Source organism: Dama dama, chromosome 11, assembly GCF_033118175.1.
Source record: "Dama dama isolate Ldn47 chromosome 11, ASM3311817v1, whole genome shotgun sequence".
NCBI lineage: Eukaryota > Metazoa > Chordata > Mammalia > Artiodactyla > Cervidae > Dama > Dama dama.
The window spans coordinates 3,830,467-3,855,503 of NC_083691.1; the positions used below are offsets into that span (position 1 = coordinate 3,830,467).

The 25,037-nt window shown below is 58.5% G+C and overlaps 1 protein-coding gene across 5 annotated transcripts; it reads left to right on the forward strand.

The window, feature by feature from the left end:
• The first annotated feature begins 3,298 nt into the window (after positions 1 to 3,298).
• Positions 3,299 to 12,005, forward strand: GBGT1 (globoside alpha-1,3-N-acetylgalactosaminyltransferase 1 (FORS blood group)). 5 transcript variants are annotated; one of them, XM_061154314.1, is made up of 8 exons: positions 3,324 to 3,432; positions 4,097 to 4,218; positions 4,596 to 4,695; positions 5,273 to 5,338; positions 8,746 to 8,793; positions 8,877 to 8,912; positions 9,629 to 9,763; positions 10,703 to 12,005. In XM_061154314.1, exons 2-8 carry the CDS (start codon positions 4,212 to 4,214, stop codon positions 11,388 to 11,390), a joined length of 1,080 nt encoding a protein of 359 aa, XP_061010297.1. In that variant the 5' UTR covers positions 3,324 to 3,432; positions 4,097 to 4,211; the 3' UTR covers positions 11,391 to 12,005. The 5 variants fall into 5 exon arrangements, with proteins under 5 accessions (XP_061010299.1, XP_061010300.1, XP_061010297.1 ...); XM_061154315.1 differs by having other exon boundaries at positions 10,706 to 12,005; XM_061154316.1 differs by lacking the exon at positions 4,097 to 4,218 and having other exon boundaries at positions 3,299 to 3,432.
• Positions 12,006 to 25,037: the final 13,032 nt, after the last annotated feature.

Below are 25,037 nucleotides of genomic sequence, written 5' to 3' on the forward strand. Positions count from 1 at the left end.
GCGTGCTGCAGTCCATGGGGAAACAGTCTGACACTTCTGAGCGACTGAACTGAACTGAACTGAACGAGTCGGAGGAGTATTATAGCTACTTTAGGGAAGTGGTGGAGATTTTCAGAAATTGGGCCACCACCCACTTTTTGACATTTATGGTCAAGCCTCCTCAGTTCAGTTCAGTTCAGTCATTCTGTCGTGTCTGACTTTTTGCAACCCCATGGACTGCAGCACACCAGGCCTCCCTGTCCATCACCAACTCCTGGAGCTTACTCAAACTCATGTCCACTGAGTTGGTGATGCCATCCCACCATCTCATCCTCTGTAGTCCCCTTCTCCTCCTGCCTTCAATCTTTCCCAGGATCAGGGTCATATTCAAGTCGCTTGGGATATTATAATGAACTGTATACTGAGACTCAAGATGAAGTGCAAGTTGAGTCTGCCATCATGGACCTAATTGATTCTAATCAATTTAGGTCATGTCCTCAAGCTATGTCATCCTTTTAAAGGTTGTGCCCTGTCCCCTTCCTGTCTCACTATAACCTCTCTGAGCCACAGTTGTTATTTTGTCTCCCATGCTGTTTCTCTGCATAGATATTCCTTAACTTGTGTTAGTCGCTCAGTCCTGTCTGACTCTTTGCAACCCCATGGACTGCAGCAGGCTAGGCCTCCCTGTCCATCACCAACTCCTGAAGCTTGTTCAAACTCACGTCCACTGAGTTGGTGATACCAGCCAACCATCTCATCCTTTGTCGTCTCCTTTTCTTTCCACCTTCAATCTCTCCCAGCATCAGGGTCTTTTCCAATGAGTCAGTTCTTAGAATCAGGTGGCCAAAGTATTGGAGCTTCAGCTTCACTATCAGTCCTTCCAATGAATATTCAAGACTGATTTCCTTTACGATTTACTGGTTTGATCTCCTTGCTGTCCAAGGGACTCTCAAGAGTCTTCTCTAACACCACAGTTCAAAAGCAACAATTCTTCAGTGCTCAGCCTTCTTTATGGTCCAAATCTGACATCCATACATGACTACTGGAAAAACCTTAGCTTTGACTATATGGAGCTTTTTGGCAAAGTGATGTCTCTGCTTTTTAATACATTGTCTAGATTTGTCATCGCTTTTCTTCCAAGGAGCAAGCATCTTTTAATTTCATGGCTGCAGTCACTATCCGCAGTCATTTTGGAGCCCAAGAAAATAAAGTCTGTCACTGTTTCAATTTTTTCCCATCTATTTGCCATGAAGTGATGGCACTGGATGCCATGATCTTCATTTTTTGAAGACTGAATTTTAAACCAGCTTTTTCACTCTCCTCTTTCATCCTCCTCAAGAGGCTCTTTAGTTCCTCTTCACTGTTTGCCATTAGAATAGTATCATCTGCATATCTTGAGGCTGTTGATATTTTTCCCCAATTGGTTCCAGCTCATGCTTCATCCAGCTGGGTATTTCTCCTGAGGTACTCTGCATGTAAGTTAAATAAGCAGGGTGAATACACAGCCTTGACATACTCCTTTCTCGGTTTTGAACCAATCTGTTGTTCCATGTTCTGTTCTAACTGTTGCTTCTTGACCTGCATACAGGTTTCTCAGGAGATAGGTAAGGTAGTCTGGTATTCCCATCTCTTAAAGAATCTTCCACAGTGTGTTGTGATCCACACAGTCAAAGGCTTTAACATAGTCAATGAAACAGAAGCAGATGTTTTTCTGAAATTCCCTTGCTTTCTTTCTCTCTGATCCAGTGGATATTGGCAATTTGATCTATGGTTCCTCTGCCTTTTCTAAATCCAGCTTGTACATCTGGAAATTCTCAGTTCACTTACTGCTAAAGCCTTCCTTGAAGGATTTTGAACATTACCTTGCTAGCTTGTGAAGTGAGCGCAATTGTATGGTAGTTTGAACATTTTGGGGGATTTGAATGAAAACTGTCCTTTTCTAGTCCTGTGGCCACTGCTGAGTTTTCCAAATTTGCTGGCATACTTAATGCAGCAGTTTAACAGCAGCATCTTTTAGGATCTGAAATAGCTCAATTGGAATTCCATCACCTCCACTAGCGTTGTTTGTCATAATGCTTCCAAAGGCGAACTTGACTTCACACTCCAGGATGTCTGGCTCTAAGTGAATGACCACCATCGTGGTTATCCGGGTCATTAAAACTTTTTTTGTATAGCTCTTCTGTGTATTCTTGCCACCTCTTTTTAATCTCTTCTGCTTCTGTTAGGTCCTTACAGTTTCTGTCTTTCATCATGCCCATCCTGGCCTGAAATGTTCCTTTAGTATCTCCAATTTTCTTGAAGAGAGCTCTAGTCTTTCCCATTCTACTGCTTTCCTCTATTTCTTTGCATTGTTTACTTAAGAAGACTCTCTTATCTCTCCTTGCTATTCTCTTGAACTCTACATTCAGTTGGGTATATCTTTCCCTTTCTCCCTTGCCTTTCGCTAGAAAAGATATACCCAGCTGAATGTAGAGGGGTACATTCCCTCCTTTTCTTTTCTCAGTTATTTATTTGTAAAGCCGCCTCAGACAAACCACTTTGTCTTCTTGCATCTCTTTTTCCTTGCGATGGTTTTGGTCACCACGTCCTGTACAGTGTTAGAACCTCTGTCCACAGTTGTTCAGGCACTCTGTCTACCAAATCTAATCCCTTGAATCTCTTCGCCACTGGCCCTTGTTACGGCTCCCTTCTTTACAAACAGTGTGCCTTCCTTTCAGTTCCTGTGAATGCCCCCTCCCTCACCACCCCTCTGCCTTTGAGGGTCACTATCTCTGCCCTTGGCCTACACTCGGAGATATCTAAGACAGTCCTCCTGGGGCTCCTGGACTCCCTAGGATGAACTAGGGTCAGTACAACCTCTGGAGCAAAGTATGGCTAATTCCGTTCACAGAGGAGGCAGAGGCTCCCAGAGATTCCGAGAGCTGCTCACGGTCTCCAGGCCGGCGTGCCAGGCTCAGGGTTCCTAAGCAAGAGTGATGATCCCAAGCCAGAAAGTAAGAACGACGTCCTTCTGGTTTTCCCTTCCAGTGACTGTTTCAACGCTCTTCTAAAATCAATAAAGTTTTCTCCCCAAATCGGATCCCTGACTTCTCAAGCGCGCACCGCCCCCCATCCCCGAGTTCCCGGACCCACACTCCTCTCACCGCAGCCGGGTCTTCCGCCTTGTAGGCGCGGCCACGTGGCCGGCAGAGTGTGGAGCCCCCGGGGGACCTCTAGGGGGCGGGGGCTGCAGCTGGTGGGCGGGTCGAGGCAGGGTGGGAGGAGCATCAGCCGGTGGGCGGGGCGCGAGGCTCCTTTCCCCGCCCCCCCCCCTCGAGCCCGCCCGGCCCCGCCCACCGGCTGCGTCTGGCCCTGCCTACCGCGCTACCTGAGGCGCCAAGGCCAGCCGCGTCCCTGATTTCCGGGCCCAGCTGCGCCCCTCCGTCCGTCCCCACCTCAGGCCGGCCGCAAGGGGTGAGTCTGCAGGCGGCAGAAACAGTTGCGCTCGGTCCGCCTCGCCGCGGGTCCGGCTAGGGCCCGCAGTGGCCGGCGGAAGTGGAGGCGCGCGCGTGGGGGCCCCGGGGCTCCCGGGTGCAGGTTACCGGCAGGGGTAGCCGGAGCGCGGGCCGGGCTCTGCGTCGGCGGCGCGGCCCACGATCTAGCGGAGCCGACGCGTCAGGTGGAGCCTTTGGAGGAACCGGCCCCCCAAGCCCGGATGGGGAAGCAGAGGTCTGCAGAGGGAGTGAGCGGGACCAAAGTCCCGAAGCTCCTGCCTGGGGATCTCGATCTGACTTCGGGCGAACGCAGGAGGGTCCTGCGCTCCCTGTGGTCTGGGCTAGGCCGAGCGCTTTTACAGCCCTCCCCTCGTGTCCGGAGCGGCGCGTACTGCGTCTTGACCCCCGCACCAAGCCCCCCGATAGCTGAGGAGTACCACCCCACCCCCGCCCCCACCACCAGTCTGTGATGGACCGGGGAGGAGAATGCCTTGCCCAAGGTTGGCGCCGAGCTGGTGAGAAGTGAACCGCGCTCCCAGGAGAGCTCCGCCTCCCGGAGGAACGCTCGGCTGCCACCCCTGGCCCCCACCCCCAGCCAGGGAGATCGCCGCCGCCCATCTCTGACCAGCAACCCCCTTCCCCAGGCCACGTGTGACCCCGCGGTGCCGGCTCCGGACTGGATTTCCGGCGACCCGTTTGTTTCCCCCAGAATCTTTCTCCAAGTGCTCTGGCCTTAGTCGCTAGGAAGGCCGGCTCATCATGGAAGGTTTCAGGAGGGAGGCCTGCGAGCCAAGGCGGGGGGGGGGGTGGGGGGGGGTTGGGGGGGGGGGGTGGCTAGTCGCCTTTCGGGTCCAGTGCCTTTCCCAAGGCTTTGGCTGAATCCTGGGCCTCTGTCCCCTGGAACTGCCAGATCTGGGCCTGGGGTCCAGCTGGACAGGGCAACGCCTGGACTCCACATTTCCCTTGATGGAGGTGCCCAGGGGAGGGCAGAGCAGCAGGAAAAAAAAAGGGGGGGGAGGTCAGTGTCCTGTGGATAAGGAGCATCCCTTTGCAGGTGTTCCCCGACCCCGGAGACCCAGACTGTGAGCCTGACACCCCTGAGAGAGGTGGGCCAATTCACCAAGGCCCACTCTGTCTCTGCAGGTGCTCAGGCTCGGATGCCGCCCCCAGCGATGCACTGCCCGAGACTGGCCCTGGGCCTGGGATTCTGCCTGCTGCTGGGCATCACCCTCTGCTCTCTGTGGTGAGCATGCCCCTTGCAGCCCTCTGTCCCCACCCCAGACTCCTCCCTCTCTCAGTATCTCAACCCCCAAACCTGGACCCCTTCACGGGATTTCCAGGTCCCACCCTCCTCTCTAGGCACACCTGTCCCTGCCCCCTAGCCCCAGTATGACTGAACCAGTCTGGCTTACGGGTTTTCCCTTGCACTGACCTCCTGGCCTCTACACTTAACTCTTGCCTCTGCCTGCACTATTCTTCTAGCCGTGTTAATGAGGAACTCCTGTTTATGCTCCAGAATTCACCCCGTGTGTCCTTTCCACAAAGCTCTGGGGGTTCCCCCACACCACCAGTCCCTTGTGGGGCTGGTGTTAAGAACATTCCTGCCCCAGGAATAAATGGCTGCATAGCTTATAATGACTCATTGCAGAAGGCCAGGAGGCTTTGTCCTCTGAGGTCAGCCAGACCCAAGGACTGATGGGTAGAGGGCAGGGGGAGGCCCCATGTGCACCACTGGGGACCTGCATTTCCACTAACATGCACCAATGTGACTTCTAGGCCTCAGCTTCAAAATCAAGTCAACACATGTATTTCCTTCCCAGGGTGTATGTCGAGAACTGGCTGCTGGTCTCCTACATCCCCTATTATCTCCCCTGCCCAGAGATCTTGTAAGTATGGGGCAGGCAGAATTAGGGGCCCCCGGAATAGGGAAGATGGGAGGGCTTTTCAGGTCACTGTGTAGGTTCTTAGGTCCTAAACTTATGATTCTGAGCCACAAATGTGGAAGTTCCCTGTTTCTGTCCTCAGGTATCCTCGCAGGGCCATCTCCACGGTGTGACTTTGAGCATGTTGCATAGCTCGGAGCCTCACTTGCCGTATCTGTAAGATGGGATGATAGAGCCTGGGGTGTGATGATGCCTGTAAATATCCTGGTGCTGCACCTGGTATATAGGAGGCGCTCAGGAAAGAATGCTTTCAGGACTTGACCTTTTTGCTCAATGTTGTGCGCTCTGTGTATTCAAAGGACAAATGCACACATGGCCAGTCTCGCTCAGACAACAGATCTGACATTTGGACAATTCAGAGTGATAAAGATGATTTGGGACAGTCTCAAGGTAGCGTTTGGCCCCGTGGTCTTCTGGTTTTCATGACACCTAAAGGAAGGTTTAAAATCTGGATCATAAGACTACTAATTAACAACAGTAAGGTGTGTCTCACTATTATAAACAGAATGTAGTAAATTAGGCAGGACAACAGAAAAGACAAAAGAAAACTAAAACCCTCTTGTGTCCTGCTGGCCTGAATCACTCTCTTGACTGCATTGTCAGCTTGTTGATTGCTGTACTTTCTATTCAAACAGATTGTTCTGAAAGCAGAAAGTACACTTGCTGTTGAAAATAGTTGTGACCAGAATATTTTTGCAATTCTTATCCTATTTCCCCAGAATTGGCTTTATTTTTCAGCATGTGGTCACCATCATTTTATTCCACCCAGGGGCTGGGCCCTAATTCTTAAACCCTCTCCTTTTCCCACCAACAGCTGTGGGGCATTTAGGTTTTTCTAGTTTACCAACATTCTGAATTAGTTTGTAATGAGCAACTTTGGCTATAAAGCTTTCTCCATCTTTTTTTTAAATTAATTAATTTACCTAGGCCGGGTCTTATTTGCAGCACACAGGACCTCCTATCTTTGTCTCAGCATGTAGGATCTTTAGTTGTGGGTGGTACGTGGGATCTAGTTCCCTGACCAGGGATTGAATCCCAGGTCCCTGCTTTGGGAGTACAGAGTATAAGCCACTGGGCCACCAGGGAAGTCCCAGCTTTTTCCATCTTAAAAACCCTTTTATTTGGTACATTCCTGGGCCAAAGGATATGGCCAGGGTCTCCATCCATCTCATCAGGCTGATCTCCAGGGTGCCTGCTTAGTCCCTTCAACCTCACTCTTTGTGACCACATGGACTGTAGCCCGCCAGGCTCCTCTGCCCATGGGATTGCCCAGGCAAGATTACTGGAGTGGGTTGCCATTTCCTCCTCCAGGGGATCTTCCTGACCCTGAGTCAAAGTGATTCAGGCCAATAGGACACGAGGGTTTTTGTTTGGACCCAGGGGTCCAACCTGCATCTCTTGCGTCTCCTGCGTTGGCAGGCAGGTTCTTTACCACTAGGGCCATGTGACACCACCTGGAAGCTCTCCAGGGGACCGTGGCAAACACACACATACATCTCCCCACCCTCCGCCACCCTCAGCAGCTGCACTGCACTTGGGCTTCAGAAGGTGTCATGAAAAACAAAAACCAAACCACCTTGCTGATTTGAGAGATGGGAAATGCGCTGTGGTTTAAATTTCACTCCTTTGACTCCTGCGCGGCCCTCATCCCCCCACGCCTTCCCATTTACTGAGTTTCCTCTTTTGTGACTCACCTGCTCCACCACCTCCCCTCCTCGGCCTGTTGGCGGGTCCTCTATCACCACCTTTGGCCGAAAGTACTCGCTGCTTTTTTTTTTTTTAATTATTTGCAGTTTGTCTATCTTCGGGTTCTGAGTTTTTTAAACAGATTAAAGTTGGAGATTTTTTTGTTAGTTTTAAATGGTCACACCTTCCTCTCTGTTCATTTGGATTTCTTCTTTCAATTTTATTACCTTCAGAGGTCTGGAAATGTGAAGTTCCTTTTTTTTTTTGGCTCTGGCTCATCTACACCTTTGGTGTTCTTATGTCTGACTCTTTATTATTATTTTTTTTTAATGTCTGACTCTTTTATGTGGCCAGAGTGGAGTGTGTCAGGGCTGGTGAGGCAAGGGAGACACCAATGGCCAGGGAAGTATGGGGCCAGGGCCCCTTCCCCTTCTCATTTCTGACCAACTTCTCAGAGTCTCATCACTTTCTGAGCAGGACCTGAGATGTGCTTGTTTGTGTGAAACTAAGGCAGAGGGCCAAGTTGATGGATCAACTTTAAAAAAATACATATCTTCCACAGTATAAGCTAATCACAGAAGGACAGATACTATAGAGTTTCATTTATAAGAGATCTCTAGTATAGAGACATGGGACTTCCTGGTGGTTCAATAGTTGAGACTTCATACTCCCAGTGCAGGGGGCACAGGTTTGATTCCAATTCGGGCACTAAAATCCTGCATGCCACATGGCATGGCCAAAATGAATAGAGATCCTATTTTTAAAAAAAGAAGATTTTTTTACAGAGGCAGAAGTAAACATAATAGTTACCAAGGGTTGGGAGAAGGGATGGAGAGGTAGTATCTCAGGGAGACAGTTTCAGTTTGGGGACAATGAGCAGGTTCTAGAGATGAGTGGAGGTGAGGTTTGCACAGCAATGTAAGTGCACCTAATGCCCCGGAACTCTACGCTTTCAAATGGTTAAAGTGGTAAATGTTTGTCTTGTACATCTTACCACACACACAAAGTGTGGACGGAAAACACCAGGACGGCTCCAGGAAGCTTAAGCCAGCCCACCATGGGTGATAGAATGAAGAGACCCAGGTGAACGGCAGGCACCCTTATCCTCAGGTGGTCCGAGCCTCACAGGCAACCTCAGCCCTCTGCTGGAACCAGCTCTGACTGGCTCTCTGGGTCAGAGGAGCAGGCCTGTCCCGTCTCCAGGCCTCACTTCTGCCCTGCGGAGTGACTGTTATTGTCCCCATTTTAAGGGAGAGAGGACAAAACCCCGAGGAGTGGGATGTCCAGCCTCGGGTCTCTCCGGCCGGAGGCGCCTCACCTGCAGCCTCATCTGTCTGAGCTCCCAGGCTAGAAAGAGGCAGAACTGGGCTCACTTTGCAGCTCCTCAAAGCTTCTCCACGGTGCCCAGGCTCTTCCAGAGCCGAAAAAGACCGTGGGGACAAATGGCACCAGCTTGAATCACCGCCCTGCCACACGGGGACCCTGGATGAATGGCCTCTGTGGGAGCCCAGCCCCCGCACAGCGGGCAGAGCCGTGGAGGAGGGGCCAGGGAGGCTGTGGGAGGGGGTGCCTGCCCCATGGGGGTGTTTCATCCCAGCTTCATCCATCCCTGCTGAGCATCTCTACTAACGACACCGATGGCCCTGTCTCACCTCTCCCACCAGCAACATGAAGCTTCAGTACGAGGAGGAGCCGTCCCAGCCCGTGGCACAGTAAGCAGCCTGTCCTTTCGCCCTCTGTGGCCCCAGGGCAGGGGGCTGCCATCCCTTTAACCACTCACCCTTCTTGGTTGCAGGTCACAGTACCCTCAGCCCAAGCTGCTGGAGCAAAAGTAGGTGTTGATTAGGGCCTGGGTGCAGGATGGAGAGACTCGAGGGGGTGGGGATTGGGGACAAAGCTCTGACTTAGAAGCTGGGGTGCTGGAGTGGTCAGCTGACCTCGGGGTCCGGGTACTCTGGGACCTGGGCTCCAGTCCAGCTCTGTCACAAGCTGTGTAATCTTGGGTGGGTTACCCAACTCCTCTGAGCTTCTTCTGTACAGGTGGAGGGTTAGTGATACCCACTCAACGGGGTGGAGGACCAGATGAGATGAGGTTGGCAAAATGCAGATCGGTGATTCCTGGGCAGTCCCAGTGGTTAGGACTCTGTGCTTTCACTGCCAAGGACCCTGACTCACTCCCTGGTCAGGGAACTAAGAGCCTGCAAGCCAGGTGACACAGCCAAAAATAAAAACAAACCAAAAGAAACTGCAGAGCATCATGCCTTTAGTGCTCGATCCATTATTAATGGTGATAATGATAAGCCCCATCTCCGAGGCCCTTAGCAGACACCAGAAATGCCAGGCTCCTCCAGACACTGGACATGCAGTAACTCCTGGTCCTCTTGCCCTCTCTGGGAAGGAGCTATTGTCATCCCCACTTGAGGATACGGTGGCCCAGAGACAGGGATGAAGCTGCCCAGGGCCGCACAGCATGGGAGGCAGGACCAAGATGAGACGGGGGCTTTCCCCAGGGGAGGGTCTCAGCCCCCTCGGCCTCCTCTGCTGCAGGCCCACAGAGCTGCTGACACTCACACCCTGGCTGGCGCCCATCGTCTCCGAGGGAACCTTCAACGCTGAGCTTCTGCATCACATCTACCAGCCGCTGAACCTGACCATCGGGCTCACGGCGTTTGCCGTGGGGAAGTGAGTAGGGGGCTGGGGGCGGGTGGGTGGGGTGGGGTCTGGGGAGAGACGGGACCCTGCCCGGGCACCAGGGAGGCTGTGCGAGGTGGGAAGCCACAGAGCAGAGTGTGATGGTGGGAGGGGGCTTCCTGGAGGAAGGGGGTGGGGAGGGGGAGGCAGCCCCCATGAGGGAGCAGCAGGAGGCTTTGTCAGGAGACAGCTTGCCCCCTCACCCCGTCTGCTTCCCCAGAACCGTCCAGGCAGGTGTAAAGGAGTGGCAAGCCCCCAGAAATGGAGGGTCCGTGGTCAGGCCACAGGCAGGTCAACAGAGAGCTGGCCCTGCCCTGGGGACCCTCTCTCCTCTGCCCCCGGGCCTGCCTGCTCTCTGGGCACCCCTGGTTTTCCCCCCTCCTCCCTTACCCCACCTGGCCTTTCCTTTCTGGGACTCCTGAGAGAGGGACCCCAGTGGGGGGGCCCAGTGAGTAAAGCACTGCTCAGGTGATGGATGGCCCGCCTGGAGTCGGGGGCCCCCTCTCCCCCAGACCAGTCAGCACCCAGCACCACTCACTTCCCCTTGGTGTGCAGCCACTACCCGATTCTCAGCTACTCTTTTCTCTCTGAGTCTCAGTGTCCTTGTCTGTAAAGCGGGGAGTGTGGTCCCTGCCTTCCCAGGAGTTTGAGGCCAGGAGGTAATCCCTTCGAACACTGCCTGTCATTTGTAAATGCTCAGGAAAAGTTAGGGCATGCAGCCTATGAATATCATCAAGTTATCATTATTAGGACGGCCTCTAGAGGTTGGTACTGTGATCAGGGGAACTTGACAGACCTGAGTGACTGCTTGAGACGGGAAGCTGGGAGGGGGACCCCAGCCTAGCCCTGGGCCCCGGGGGTGTGCCCGCACAGAGCAGGGGCCAGGCAGTGGCCTTGCGGAGGCCGTGGTGCATGACGGGGTCCTACCAGCAGGTACACCCGGTTTGTCCAGCACTTCCTGGAGTCGGCCGAGCAGTTCTTCATGCGGGGGTACCGTGTGCGCTACTACATCTTCACTCACGACCCCCAGGCCATTCCTCGGGTCCCGCTGGGCCCCGACCGCCACCTCAGCGTCGTCCCGGTCCCCGGGCCCTCCCTGTGGGAGGAGGCCTCCACGCGCCGGATGGAGGTCATCAGCATGCACATCGCCGAGAGGGCGCACCGGGAGGTGGACTACCTCTTCTGCCTGAACGTGGACACGGCGTTCCGGAACCCGTGGGGCCCCGAGACCCTGGGGGACCTGGTGGCCGCCATCCACCCGGGCTACTTCACCGTACCCCGCCACCAGTTCCCCTATGAGCGCCGGCCCGTCTCCACCGCCTTCGTGGCCGACGGCGAGGGGGACTTCTACTATGGCGGGGCGGTCTTCGGGGGCCGGGTGGCCAGGGTGTATGAGTTCACCAGGGGCTGCCACATGGGCATCCTGGCGGACAAGGCCAACGGCATCACGGCAGCCTGGCAGGAGGAGAGCCACCTTAACCGCCGCTTCCTCTCACACAAGCCCTCCAAGGTGCTGTCCCCCGAGTACCTCTGGGACGACAGGCAGCCCCAGCCCCCCAGCCTGAAGCTGATCCGCTTCTCCACCCTGAACAAGGACACCGCCTGGCTGCAGAGCTGACGGCGGAGGCGGGGCCACCGCGGACGGGGGAACCCCAGCGAGCGCCCGGCTCACCGGAGCCGCCGGGCACCGGGGCCTCACTCCTCAAGCCTTACGTGGGACCAGCCCTGTGCCGTCTAACCTCCACCCCTGCTGGCAGAATCCAGCGGGAAGATGGGCCTGGAAAGGCCTCTGTCCACTGCGAAGAGCAGTGTCCGCGTGGAGGAGAACACCAAGATCACACCATCCGAGGCCCAAGGACAGGAGGAAGGGAGGCCAGAGGTGGAAGAAGACGGGGCCTGCAGGCCTCCGCCAGCCCACGAGCCTTCGGGGCAGCCCCACCCAGGGCCCCAACTCCCCTCTCTGCCACCCGCCCGTTCGTTGCCTGCTGCCCTTGAAGTTGCACTTCTAACACTTGTAGGAAAGGCATCCCCACCCCCTTTTCTCTGGCTGCAGGGGTCCCTGCTGTGTGTCCCCAGCCTCTGGAGCCAGTTTTTCACTCAGGACCTGAAGGGAGCCTTCCAGGCTCCCTGGTTTCATGTCCCTGCCTCATTCGAGGTGGACGGTCCCCGGCACCAAGCACCTCTTCTGTAAGAGGGTTTGGGCAGCTTTTAATAAAAGTAGCGTGTGCTAGGCCCTAACCGGGCTTTCTTCACCTGCACCTCTTGAGTATCTGGGCTGCCAGGCCCCTAGGGATGCCGGCAGCCTGGATCGCAAGTAGTCAGCTTGGGTGGGAGGGTGTGGGTACAGTTTTCTAGAAAGCCTGGGCTGCTGCTGGCCGCTGCAACAGGCAGGATTTCATCCCGGTTCTGGGAGATGGGTGAAGTGAAAACATGACCGGCCATGCAGCTCTCCTGAGTCGGGGGGAGCAGAGCCCCTGCCCCCCAGCTGGATGCCCTGTGGGCTCTTGGTCCCTGAGTGCAGAGCACATGTGTCTGCTGCATCTGCCATCAGCCTCAGCCCGGGGGACTCCTGGTGGGCGTGGGACACTAAGGCCACAAGGCAAGCCTAGGATTAGAGGGGCTTCAGAGCCCTGGGGTGGTCCCACCTGCCTGGTGGGACAGAAGTGGGGGGCGGGGGGCCCAGTATGCACTCCCCTGGGGGCAGCAGCATCCTTGCCACATAAGGTAGAGGGCAGAGGGTGTGGTCTGTGGCCAAGTCAGGAGGAGCAGGAACCCACCCACCTGGGCACCCTGGGCAAAGCTGGGGCCAGCCCCAAGCCTACTCTTCCTGCAGCCTGTGCTTGGGTGGCAAGCCAGGACAGACTGCGAGAGCGCGGGCAGGCTGAGTGACCACGTGGGGAGACAGCCTGAGCCAGGGAGAGGCCCTGGGGTGCTCCCCGGGCAGAGGGACAAGGCTGGATCCGTGGCCCATGTGTCCGCACCTCCCCAGGGTGCCCAGCCCCGCCCCGGGGCGCGTATGGAGCTGGCGGTGTTGAAGCTGCAGGCCCTGCCTTCACCGAGCTTCCGTGCTGGAGCAGGGAGAAGGCCCTCGACATGGAGACCAGAGGAGAAGGAGGTGGCCTTGAGCCCGGGCAGCGTCGCAGGAGAGAAATGAACCCTAGCTCGCTCCAGCCCAGCTCTGGGTCCTGCTGATGGGCCCTTCTCAGCCTCGGCCCAAGCCCCCAGGCACTATGGCTGCCCCAGACCACATCCCAGGCATGGCCCTCCGACACAGTTGAGTGAGCAACTACCCGACTCCTAGACCTAAAACAGGGTCCAGGCTACTTTCCCAGAGAGCTGAGGGCTTGGGGCCAGAGCTGCTCTGTGGGTGGGAAGAAGTACGGGGCCTGGCAGGAGTGGGAAGGGTGGCGGGAGATAGGCCTGACCCAGCAGAGAGAAGGGGAGTACCAGAGTTAGAAGTCGACAGAATAACAAATGCATAATGTCTGCGGTGTCCCCTGCAATGGAGGCCCCTGAAATGTAAGCTTCCTGTCCCCTGGTGACCAACTACCTCCTCCCCACGCCTTACAGTCCAACATCACTGCTCTGCCCCAGGGCCAGGACCAGCATACCTTTGTTCACGCTGCCTACTGGTTAGGCCTCCCTGTCCAGTCACCTGGCCCAACTCCAGGAACACAGTCATGACATCACCTCCTCCAGGAAGCCTGCCTTGATTTGTTCCCCCTTCCTTCCAGAGTGGGTGCCTTTTGATGGTCCCATAAGTCCTCATCCCTATGTCATCCGTTACAATGTTCTGCCCATCTCCACCCATTTCCCAGTTGGTAAACCCCAAGAGGATACAGGTGGTGGTCAACCAGGTTTACCCCGGTACCTGAAACCCAGGAGGCATTCTTTGAATGTTTGTTGAATGACTGCATGAGTGTGAGGCAGCTGAGAGAACATGGGTTTTAGTCTGTCCTAGCACACTTGGGATGCTGGGCAGGCCACTCCACCACCCTGAGGCCCTGGGGTGACGATCAAATGGGACTATGGCTGGGAGCCCTCTGGGTACTGTCTTCTAGGCAGGCACTTGGAGAAGAAGCCGGGCAACATGCTCAGCCCTGGGAGGAGGCAGACAACCACCACAGCCCGCTCTGTGCAGAGGAGGGGCAGACCCCGTCCCCTGTGGTATCGCAGGGGTGCACGCTTGAGTGGTGGGGTGAATAACACCCCCGCTAAGCTCCTCCCAGCTGAGGTGCCGTGGCTCTGACAAAATCACCCGGAAACCGTGTGCCCTGCGACCCCAGCCTGTGGTGACCCCCGACTTCTTGTCCCGCACTCAGAGCCCCGTGCGGTCTGGTCCAGACACCCTTCCCAGGGAGCACCCCTCACCCCTCCACCCCAGCCTCCCACAGCCTTGCTCCCCCAGGGACCCCCCCCCCACGCCCTCCGCCTCAGAGCCCCTGCCTGCAGCGCCCCTCCCCACAGGCCCCCATCCAGCATGGACTCACCTCCAAGGCCGGGCTGAGAGGCTACCTCCGCAGGCGCCTGTGAATGCACAGCCGTTGGGGTCAGAATGGCCTGGGCGCGGGGCCACCTCACGGCCCTGTGACAGGCCAGCTCGTGTGGTGACTTTCAGGCCTCAGCCTCCTCCACTGAAGATGGGGTCAGTGGCTCTGCCCTTGGGAGGGAGGGCTGGGGATTAAAGCAGGCAGAGGAAGACACCCAGAGGATTGGGCTCAGGACGTGAGCCGGCTGGGAGAGCCCAACCCAGGACGAGGCCTCTGAAGGTCAGCGCTGTGGGCTGAGCGAAAGTGAAGGGCAATGATTCTGAGTCATCTGTTCACAGCTGGCCTTGCTCACTTACAGCTGAGTGACCGTGAGAGCTGAGGTCACTGTTCATGAATTAAAAGGGGCAAAATCCTTGAGCACCCAGGAGCATCCTTCGTCACACTAACGTCCCCTGACAGGCGTTCAGCCCAGGTGGGGCCTCCCCCTCCTCCCTGGGCTCCTCCAGCCCCCCATTCAACAACCAGGGCTGCAGCTGGGGAAAGGCTGGACCTCGTGTCTGGAAGTCCTGCCAGGGAGACAAGGGAGTGTGGGCGGGGGGGCGTGATCTCCTTTTCCGTACTCCGCCTCCAGGACTGCCCGTCCCGGCCATGCATCGAGCTGGCCCGGACACGAGGTGCAGGACAGAAGGATGGGGGCGCACAATCCGTGACTCCCACATCTCCAGGCCTACACGACCCCTCAGCCCAGCTGCCCCGCCCGGTGGGGTTTGGGGTCGCCCGAGGCGCTAGGGAGCACAGGAGGAACGCAGCGAGCGGCGGGGGCTGGGGGACGCTCCAGGTCCACAGCGCGCGCCCGCGGCCAGGCGGGGCTGCGTGCACGCGCCGCCCGCGGGCCCGCGCAGGCCCTGGGTGTGCGCGCGCGCGCGGCCGCAGGCTCGCGGACAGCCTGCCCCCGCCGGCGTCCACCCCCACAGTCCGCCCGCTGGAGGGAGGCCTCTGCGCGCGGCGGGGCCCGCCCCTCACACCTGCGGCGGGCGGGGGGCGGGACGAGCGGAGGCGGGGCCGCGGCGGGCCCCGCCCACCCGGCCGGAGCCCGGGAGCCCGGGCGCAACCGAGCGGCGCGGCCCGAGCGGCCGGTGGCGCGGGGCGGGCGCAGACAATGGGAGCGGCGCGAGCGCCGGCGCCGGCGGAGCCCTGGGCCCGGCGGGGACGGGAGGCCGCGCCATGAGCCCCGCAGCCGGGCGCCCCGCTGCGCCGCGCGCGGGCCGAGGCGAGCGGCCTCTGCTAGCCCGGGGCCCCGCCCTGGGGCCGGCGATGTGCTGCCGGGGCTGAGAATGATGGTAGATTGCCAGGTGAGTGCCCCGCCCGGCCGCGATCGCCCTCCCCGTCGTCTGGGTAGAGGGAGGACCGCCTGCCCCCACCCCGCCCTACTCCCCCGCCCACCCCCGACCCAGCCGTGGGGGGAGAGTCCACGCAGAGCGCGCGCTTACGCAGTTCCGTGTCCAGCCCCTCCTGGTACGATCGCGAAACTGAGGCCAGGAGAGGTACAGGGCCCGGGGCCCACGGCGGGGGGCGGGGTGGGGGGTGGGCAGACTCCAGAAGAGAAGGAAGGGTTCCAGCCTGCTAGTTCAGGGCTCAGCCACTCCCATGGGGTTTCCCTGGGGAAGGAGAGCCCCTGACGTCCTGGGGGGACCCTTGTCCATCCCCTCCCCCTCCCACGAGGAGCCCTTTCCTCTCGGCCTCCCAACGTGTCCACAGGCACACACACTGACCTCCCAGGTGGAGACCATGGCGTACATTGAGGGGAGCAGTGGACACGGAGATGACAAGGGGAAAACAAGAAGGCGGTAGGAGGCAGCTCCGCGTGGGTCAGGACCATCCGGTCTCCTGGCAACAGGGTCAGGGCCCCAGGCTGAGGGACAGAGATGCCAGGCGGGTGGGCAGGTTCCCGGGAGTCGACCTGGGCAGGGACCATCTCCAGAGCGGCCTGGAGAGGACAGTTTCTGGGGTCCTGCATCCACTGCTCTGGGCGTCTGGAACTACCATGAGATTCACCCCTAGTGGAGAGGAAACTACAGGAGAGAAGTCCTCGGTTGACTCCACTGTAATTTAGGAGTGGCTAAATCACCCCATGGCTGGGGTGATCTCGAGGGTTCTACAGCTCGTAGAAGAGTCTGTTGGCCTTGGTTCTCCATCCATGACCCACTGTGCTCCAAGTCCTTGGAAAATACTTTCTGCTCCCTCCAGGTCCTTCTGAACACGTGAACACGTGGCAGCCTGGAGGGCTGGGCACCTGGCTGGTGCAGACGGAGGCAAAGACTTGTCCAGGGGCAAAGTGCCATCTCTGTTGGCACCTGGGGCTCCTCATTTGGAAGGGGGTGGAGTTAGTTACCCCCTGTTGGGACGAGGAGGCCTCTGGAGGGACCTGGGCACCAGAACAGTGGAGGGAAACAGGGTGGACGAGAAAAGCTTCTGAGGTCCTGCACAACACCCCTGGAGCCAGCCGGTCCGGCTCCTTTGCCCCCGTGAGGGAGAGAGAGACGCTGCCTTGACTACACCCAAACAAAGGTGTGTGTTTTGTTTTCTGGGTTTTCCCTGTCTGGGGCTGCAGTGCTGGGGCTGATCACGAGGGGGCGGGCTGTGGCCACAGTGCTCAGTGGTGGCGACTGGCGCAGGGAAGGGACCCCGGGGAGTCCGGCTGCCTCCCACCCAACAGGCAGCTTTTATTACTAGCCTCCATGTCCGCAATCTGAGCGGCCCAGAGGCAGGAGGGGGCTCTGAGATCCTCTGTCAGTTACTGTGCCCCGGGCATTCACCCAGGAGCTTACGGCTCAGAGGGCAGATGGACAAAAAGCAGGAAAGCAAATCCATGGGCGAGAGAACAGCATGTGCTCCCGGGAAATGAGTCAGGGTCCCAGAAGGAGGGTCAAGAACCCCTGGGGGGGGTGGTCTAAAAGGCCTCCATGGTGACACTGATGCTGTGACCAGAAGGACAAGAGGCGCCAGCCATGCACACTCTGCGAGGAGTCTGGAAGAAGGTCAAAGGTGCCGAGACCTGGAGACAGAAAAGATGCTGGCCGGAGAGGAAGTGAGACAGGGGCCAGGGTGGCCATGAAAGCTGTGGGCGGAGGGAAGAGAGGAGGGCAGAGCGAGACCTGGAAGGTGTCCTGGGGTCTGTGCCGCGTGACAGAATCCCCCTCCCTGGGCACTTACAGGGACATACGTCGACCGTCTCACAGTGTCTGGGACTAGGGGGCTGGGCTGGGGTCTCTGTCAGGGTGGGTCCGTCTCTGAAACCATTCATGGGTTATTGGTGGGATTCACCGAGGCAGTGGATGTGCAGAGAGGTATTCATTCTGGAAGGAGATGCCCTGTGTTCGGGGATGATTTGAGGAGGGGAATGTGATGCTGAACGTGAGGGTGACGCCTGGGTCTGGCGTCTGTCGAGTGCCCTGGGTACTCGTGGCCGGGGTAGCGGAGAGATGGCTTGGCCCAGGAGCCAGGTGTATTAGTTTCCTGTGGCTGCGGTAACAAAGTACCATAAACCGTGGGGCTCAAAGCAACAGAGAAATTTATAGTCTCTTGGTTCGGGAGGGCAGAAGTCCAAAATCAAGGTGTCGGCAGCACCAGGCCCTCTGAAGCCTCTAGAAGGGGGATCCTTCCTCGCCTCTGCCAGCCTCTGGTGGCTGTCGGCAATCCTTATCATTCCTCACCTTGTAAGTGCACGTCTCCAAAATCTGCTTCCGTCCTCGCTTGGCCTCCTCGGCGTGTCTGTGTCCAGCCTTCCGTCTTCTTATAAGGACAGTGGTCATTTGATCAGGGCTCAGCCTACTCCCGAATGACCTCATCTTATCTTGATCACATCTGCAAAGACCCTATTTCCAGAGAAAGACAAATATCATATATCACTTATATGTGAAATCTAAAAAAAAAAAAAAATGGTACAAACGAACTTATTTACAAAACAGAAATAGACTCACCAATGTAGAAAACAAACTTGGAGGAGAAAACTCCTCCGAGGGTGGAGGCGGGGTGAGGGATAAATTGGGAGGCTAGGATTGATGTACACACTACTGGATGGAACCCGGGTCTCCTGCACTGCAGGCGGTTCTTTACTGACTTTACAAGGGAAGCCCCTACTAGGGACAAGACAGGTAATTAATAAGAACCCACTGTATGGTACAGGGACCTCTCCTCAGTCCTCCGTAATGGCCTGAAAGTGAAAGTGAGGTCGCTCAGTCGTGTCCGACTCTTTGCGACCCCGTGGACTGTAGCCCACCGGGCTCCTCCCGTCCATGGGATTCTCCAGGCAAGAATACTGGAGTGGGTTGCCATTTCCTTCTCCAGGGGATCTTCCCGACCCAGGGATCGAACCCAGGTCTCCCGCACTGCAGGCAGACGCTTTAACCTCTGAGCCACCAGGGAAGCCTCTGTAATGGCCTAGACAGGAAAAGAATCTAAAAAGGAGTGAGTATATGGATATGTGGACTAAGTCCCTTCAGTCGTGTCTGACGCTTTGTGACTCCATGGACTGTATAGCCCGCCAGGCTCCTCTGTCCATGGGGTTCTCCAGGCAAGAATACGGGAGTGGGTTGCCATGCCCTCCTCCAGGGGACCTTCCTGACCCAGGGCCCAAACCTCAGTCTCCTGCATTGCAGGCGGATTCTTTACCACTGAACCACTGGAGAAGCCTGCACATGTGTATACGCATCAATGTAAACCGTCACATTGCTGTCCAGTGGAAACTAACACATTATAAATCAACTATACTCCAATAAAAAAAAAATTTTTTTTTTAAAGTGCTCCTAAAAAATCCTATTTCCACATCAGGTCTTATTCACAGGTGCATGAGGTTAGGACTCCAACTGATATGTTGTGGGAACACAGTTCAATTCAGGACAAGGGCGTTGGAGTGATCCTACCCCCGAAGGCCAGGTTCCCACGTGTCCACAGGGATGGGGGAGTGTTCGGGTCTGATCAGGTCTCTAGGATGTGGCCCCCGGCACAGCGCTGTGGGGTGTGAGTGGGGGCTGGGGGTGCCGGGTCAGGGACAGCCCAGCTCCCCGGCTTGGGGGCGTCCTGGCACAGTGCCAGCAGGTGGCACTGTGCCCTGCTCATGGCCGCCCTCAGTGGCCACACCACAGAGACAAAGGTCTCACCTTCCAGTTGCGAGGAGACGACACGCTCACAGTTGTAAACAGACCAGGCCCGCAGTCATTTCAGGGGTGACGCACGGTGGAGGAGACCAAACAAGGCGGAGCCGCAAGGGAGTGACTGGGTGGCGACCTGGATGGGCAGCCAGTGAGCCCGGCCCGGCTCAGACCCACGTGGGTGGTTAGTTCTGCGTCTTTCCTGCTACACCTGCAAGCCGAGCTGCCCGTTCTCAGCTGCTTGCAGGGGCCCCCGCGGCTATGATTACCCTGGCGGTTTCCAGACAGTTCTCACATTACTGCAGGGCCAGGGACCGTGTGTCCCAGATGTTGAGGGGCGGCGGGGGGAGGGACCGTGAGGGCAGCCACGGGGATGGGTGGACATGCAGGTGGCGGCTGGAGAAGTCCCTTCCCCAGAGACCCTGCCCAAGGAGGAGGCGATGCTGTGTCGATTTTCCCACTGCCCACCTGGGGAGGGAGGGGTGGATTCTGCCCTGTGGTACAAAGCTGGGCGCGCCCTCTGGAGCTGAGAAGCAGGGGCCCTGGGCTCCCCGAGGGGGGTGGGTGTCACCGGGCACCGGTGAGATGCAGCAAATCGCCCGGCGTGGCCCTGCCCTGGGAAACGGAAGCCATCCCTTACCACGGCTCTGGGGCGCTTCTGAATCTCACGAGGCCGGGGCCAACAGCCCTTGGCGGTGGGTCACGGACTGGTTCAGGCAGCAGATGTTTATCCATGGAGTCAGAGCCGAGCACCTGGCCTGCGCGGAGCACCTTGGCTCCCGTCCGAGGGGATAAGCCCCCGCAGAGGAAGAACGCAGGGACAGGTTGCAGGACAAGTGATGAATCCACGGGGAAGGCGCTGGGCCGGGAGCCTGGGGGCCTGGCTCTGCTGGCCACTCTGCCATCAGGGGCACGCTATCCATGGGGCCACCCTCCATGGAATGACCCCTCAGGCCACCCTGCACTGCCATCCCTCGCAGGGCAGGTGCCTGCTAACGACAGCCAGCCCACGGCACTTTCCCTGTGCCCACGCTTTGGCCGCAGTGCCTCGTTCTATCTGCAGGATGGCTCCTCTGCCATCATCACTGATGGTTGGGGAAACTCAGGCCCTGGAAGGCCAAGGGGGCTCCCACAGCTAGGTGGCGGCAGGGCTGGTGGGGGCACGTCTCTGCGTGCAGACAAGCCTGGGAGGGGCCGGGCGTGGGTGCTGGGGCCAAATTCCTTCCAATTACAGTGGGCTCCCAACGGTCAGGGCAGGGCCGGCCCCAAGGTGGTGGTTAACAGCCGGAGAGGAGACGTAAACAGAGTAATGAACCCCTTTCACCCTCTCCCCGTTCTAATGAAGGCCTTGGACTCTGTTCTCTGCATTTTCTCAGGGTTCTGGGTTTTTGAACCTCAAAGAGTCTTCTCTTAGGGTCACGGCTGGGAGGTCTCCCCGGAGGGTGGAGGAATGAGGTTTGTGGACCTTGATGTATCCTCCCAGGGCAGCCAAGTCAAGGAGAGGGACGTGGAGACAAGAGGGCATCCCCCTAAAAATGATAAGCCCCAGGAGAAAGGAGAGTTCCCATGGCAACCTGGAGCAGTCGCTTGGCAACCGCAGGTCCCCAAAATACTTGCCTGCAGGAAGCTCCGGGCTGGGGCTTTCCCATGGCCTGTGTGTACGCCTTAGCTACTCTTTGTGGCTGACCCACACCACCCTCTACTTCCACCCAGCAGCTTCACCCTCTGAGCCTTCCCAAGGGAAACCCTAGCCTGCTCCCCCGCTCCCCATCACCCCAGCCTGCCAGCCAGCCACCTGGCATCAGGCCTGGCCCCTAGCAACGTCCATTTCCTGGAGACCTGAGTGACAGCTGATGGAAGCAGAATGTCATAAAATGCAGGGCCAGAGGGCACAGTGGGCGGAGCCAGGTACCAGCCAGAGTTGGGGAGAGCACAGTGCCTTCTGCTTCGTACCCCCTACAACCTGAAGCCATGAGCAACCTAGGCCCGGAGCAGAGTGGCCAGGCAGGGTATGGATGGAGGGTGCAGTAGGTGGGGCCCCTGGAATAGGGGATTTCAGTCCTGGGCCAGTTTTGAGACTGGCTGTGTGACCCTGGCATGCCTCTTCTTGCTAGCCTCAGTTTCCCCATCTGTAGCCCCCTCTACCATTCAGTGAGTCAGTTATGCCACATATGGGGTCCTGGGGTGGGAGGGTGAGGGGCCAGGACCAGGCCAGCCACCGTTTTTTCTTCCTCTGCCCACCTGCATCCATCTCCATGCTCAAGGGGAGGCAGGCGGCCTCGTGGGGAAGCCCACTGGCTTCGGAGACGGACACCTGTGTCTCTACCCAGCTCAGGGCTTAGCCTCGAGTGTCCTGGAACTGGCACTAACCCCGGGAGCCTCGCTGCTCCCCAGTGTGAAGACACGGGGGTGCCGTGGGGAGGGAAGATAGTCCCGCCCTGTGGGCCTGTCATGGGCCACTTTACTTTGTGGGCGCTGATCCTGTGTCCAGCAGAGCCAAGCCTATGGATGAGGGCCGTGTCTGGCCAGGATGGAGCCCCTGACCCCAGGACAGAAGGGCGTGTTGGAATGGAGGGAGCCTGGTTGGGGCCAGGCTCCCCAGGGGTTGGATTTGGGAGCTGGGCAGGGTGTGAGCCCCTCAGAGGTTCTCTCTGGGGAGGGCAGTGAGGGATGGGACTGTTGGTGACCGCCCCCTCCCCCATACACACAGGGTAGGCCCTCAGGGAGCCAGCATCCTAGTCTGACGGGGTCCCTGCACTAAGGACCTCAAGCGATCACCCTCTGTGCCTCCCTGGCCGCATCTGGCATCTGTCAAAGGCGGAGGGGGCGTGCCCACCTCCGGAGTTGGGGGAGGCTCGGGTGGTACCCCCGGTAATGTGCTGGGCGTGCGGGCCCTACGAGCGGTGGGGGGGTCCTGACGATCCTGGCCTTGACTGCCCAGCCCCACCCCCGGCCCCGTGGAGCGCCGCGGGAGGAGGGGGCGGGGCGAGGGCGGCGCAGACAATGGCCCGGGCCTGGGGCGCCGGCGGCTGTGCCCGGAGCGGGGCGCGGGGGCGCGGCCGGGCCGGGCGGAGAGAGCGGGCGGCGCGCCTCTGCCCGCGTTCATGCTGGTGGTCCCGCCGCCGGGCGCGCGGGCGGACGAGGTGAGCCACGGCCCCGCGGGCGGCCCGGGAGGAGGGGCAGGAGGGAGCCACAGGGCGGGGGCGCTGCCCACCTCCTGGGTTTTGCCCCGGGGCGGGAGCGCAGTTTACCGAATTGAAGCAGGGGGCTCTTCTGCTCCCTCCGCCTCTCTACCCCCGCAGGGTAAGAGGCGGAGGGTCCCACCCCGGGGTCTGGGGGCACCCCAGATCCTCCCCCACTTTCTGGTTTGGGATCCAGAATCGGTTGGCTTGGGGAAGGTGCAGGGAGGGCCTCTTCTGGTACCACCGGGCCGTCCAGATGTGCCCACCTGACTGTTTGGAGCTAGGGTGGGGAGAGGCTGACCTTGGACAGTGGAGACAAAGTCCTCTGGCCAGTGAGTGGCCCTGAGTCCAAGAACTACCCCCACCCCCCCATCCACCTCTTTACCTCTTGGGACTCTCCCCTGATCACCGGTCTTGTCCCAGGAGGCCCTTTCCCAGTAATTGTCCAGCTCAGAACTAGGAGAGTGAGAATGGGGCGACGGGGAGGGGCAGAGGACGCCCTTTAAGCCCCTGGGGCTGCCAGCGCCTGACTCCATTCCAGGGAGATTCTTGCCGGGGTCCACTCCCATCTGTCTGGGCTGTGGCAAAGGGCGGGGGAGCCCAGCCCCGACCATCCCCCTCGCCGTCTATCAGGGAGGCCCTGGCGCCCCCTCCCTCCTGGGGCATTGGGAGGTGAGGCTGTCTAGAGGTCAGAAGGGAGAGAGAAGTCTGGGTTGGGGAAACTCAGGCCCTGGAAGGCTGCCTTCCCCGAGCGATGTCCCCAGGCAAGTGGGCTTCTGGGAACCTCCAGGCGCCTGTTTCCCGGAAAACCTGGTTGACCCGCTGCTCCAACTCCCCTGACCGGCCCTGCCTCCAGTCTCCACTCCCAGCTGCGTTCTCTGGAAAGCATTTTAGGGACAGGTTGGCTGACGGGGCCTTGCCCTTCTGCTTTACCATCCCTCGTGCTTCTCTCCTGCCTTGCTGCCTCCTCCAGGAGGAGGCAAGGACCAGGGAGCCTGGCTAGGGTTTGCAGCATCCAGACAGGTGGGTCCCTCCACTCTTAAGTGTCTCGGTGGTCTCACCTTGTGGACTCCTGGAGGTCAGGTTGTGTGAAAGCGCCTGGCCCAGGCACAAGCAAGCCCTCTACAGGTGTGCGTGTGCATGTGCGTGTTCAGTCACTTCCGTCGTGTTCGACTCTTTGCGAACTTAGGGACTATAGCCTGCCAACTCCTCTGTCCATGAGATTCCCCAGGCAAGAATACTGGAGTGGTTGCCATTTCCTCCTCCAGGAGATCTTCCCAATCCAGGGATCAAACCCGCATCTCTTATGTCTCCTGCATTGGCAGGTGGGTTCTTTACCACTAATGCTACCTGGGAAACCCACAGGTGGCAGGAGATGTCTTTTCCCGTCCAGGAAGGCAGGTGGCCAGGTGGCCCATCAGCTGTGTGGACAAGCCGTGACTGCCCTCAAGGAGCTGGAGGCAGGGTCCCAACTTGAATCCACCCGTATTTCCAGGTGGGGAAACGGGGGCCCCGAGAAGCTGAGACAGTCGCCCAGGCCAGACAGTGAGATGGCCTTCCTCCCTGAGGCCGGTGTTCCAGGCCCCTGACCTCCACCACCCAACCCTATCATACGGTGTGCTGACCAGGAGGGTGCCCTTTGACCTTCTAGTTACTGGGAGTTGAAGTTCAAGGGCGAGGCAGTCCCACCTGGCCTGAGGCCCCGGGTGGCTCTGGAGCTGGCAGGTGGGCAGTGCCAGGTGTGGAAGGGCTGGACTGGAAGCAGATGATGGCAGTGCTCCAGGATTTCAAGAGCAGTTTCCTCCGCAGCCCCCTGGGGCCGGGAAATCCCTGCACAGGGTCAGGCCTCCTTCCCCTCTCGCTCGCCCTGCCAGGCGCGGGCTTGGAGCATCCCTGAGGAAGTGTGCTTTCCAGGCCTGGGGACACGGGGTGGCGGCGGCGTCTGCCAGTAGGGCACCCCAGGCGAGGGTCCTGAGCCTGGGTGTGCCGCCCTGCACACGCGTGTCTTGGGAGCCTCCCCAGCCTCTGGGTGAATATGTGACCATGTGTCAGCCCGGTGGTGGCTGAGCGCGCACGTGTGTGTGGGGGGGGGGGGGGGGGCACGCATGCAGGCATCTTGCTTGTTCAAAGCACCAGCCCCGAGCCTTGACCATGAGGAGGCCTGAGTGTTCATGCCCGGACCCCCCAGCCTCTCATCTTTAAATGGATAGGTGAGTGTACCAGCTCACAGGGCTCTGAAGTGCTTAGCACACGCCCGGCACACACTGGTGTGCTCTGGCAATTGCAGGGAGACCTGTCCAGCTCGTGGAGAGTCCCCGGGCACGGGAGGCCACCTGGTGCCTTCTCTCCAGTCCTCGGGACTGGAGGCGCCCTCTCACCAGCCCCAGGTATGAGCAGGCAGAGGCCGAGAGGGGAGGCCCTGGCGTCTTGCCTTCTGTGGGAG

Excerpts from the sequence above, each read along its gene's own strand:
- GBGT1 (XM_061154314.1), top strand. Across the intron at positions 8,794-8,876 it reads CCGTCCCAGCCCGTGGCACA|GTCACAGTACCCTCAGCCCA; the intron begins GTAAGCAGCCTG and ends TCTTGGTTGCAG. Across the intron at positions 8,913-9,628 it reads CCCAAGCTGCTGGAGCAAAA|GCCCACAGAGCTGCTGACAC; the intron begins GTAGGTGTTGAT and ends CCTCTGCTGCAG.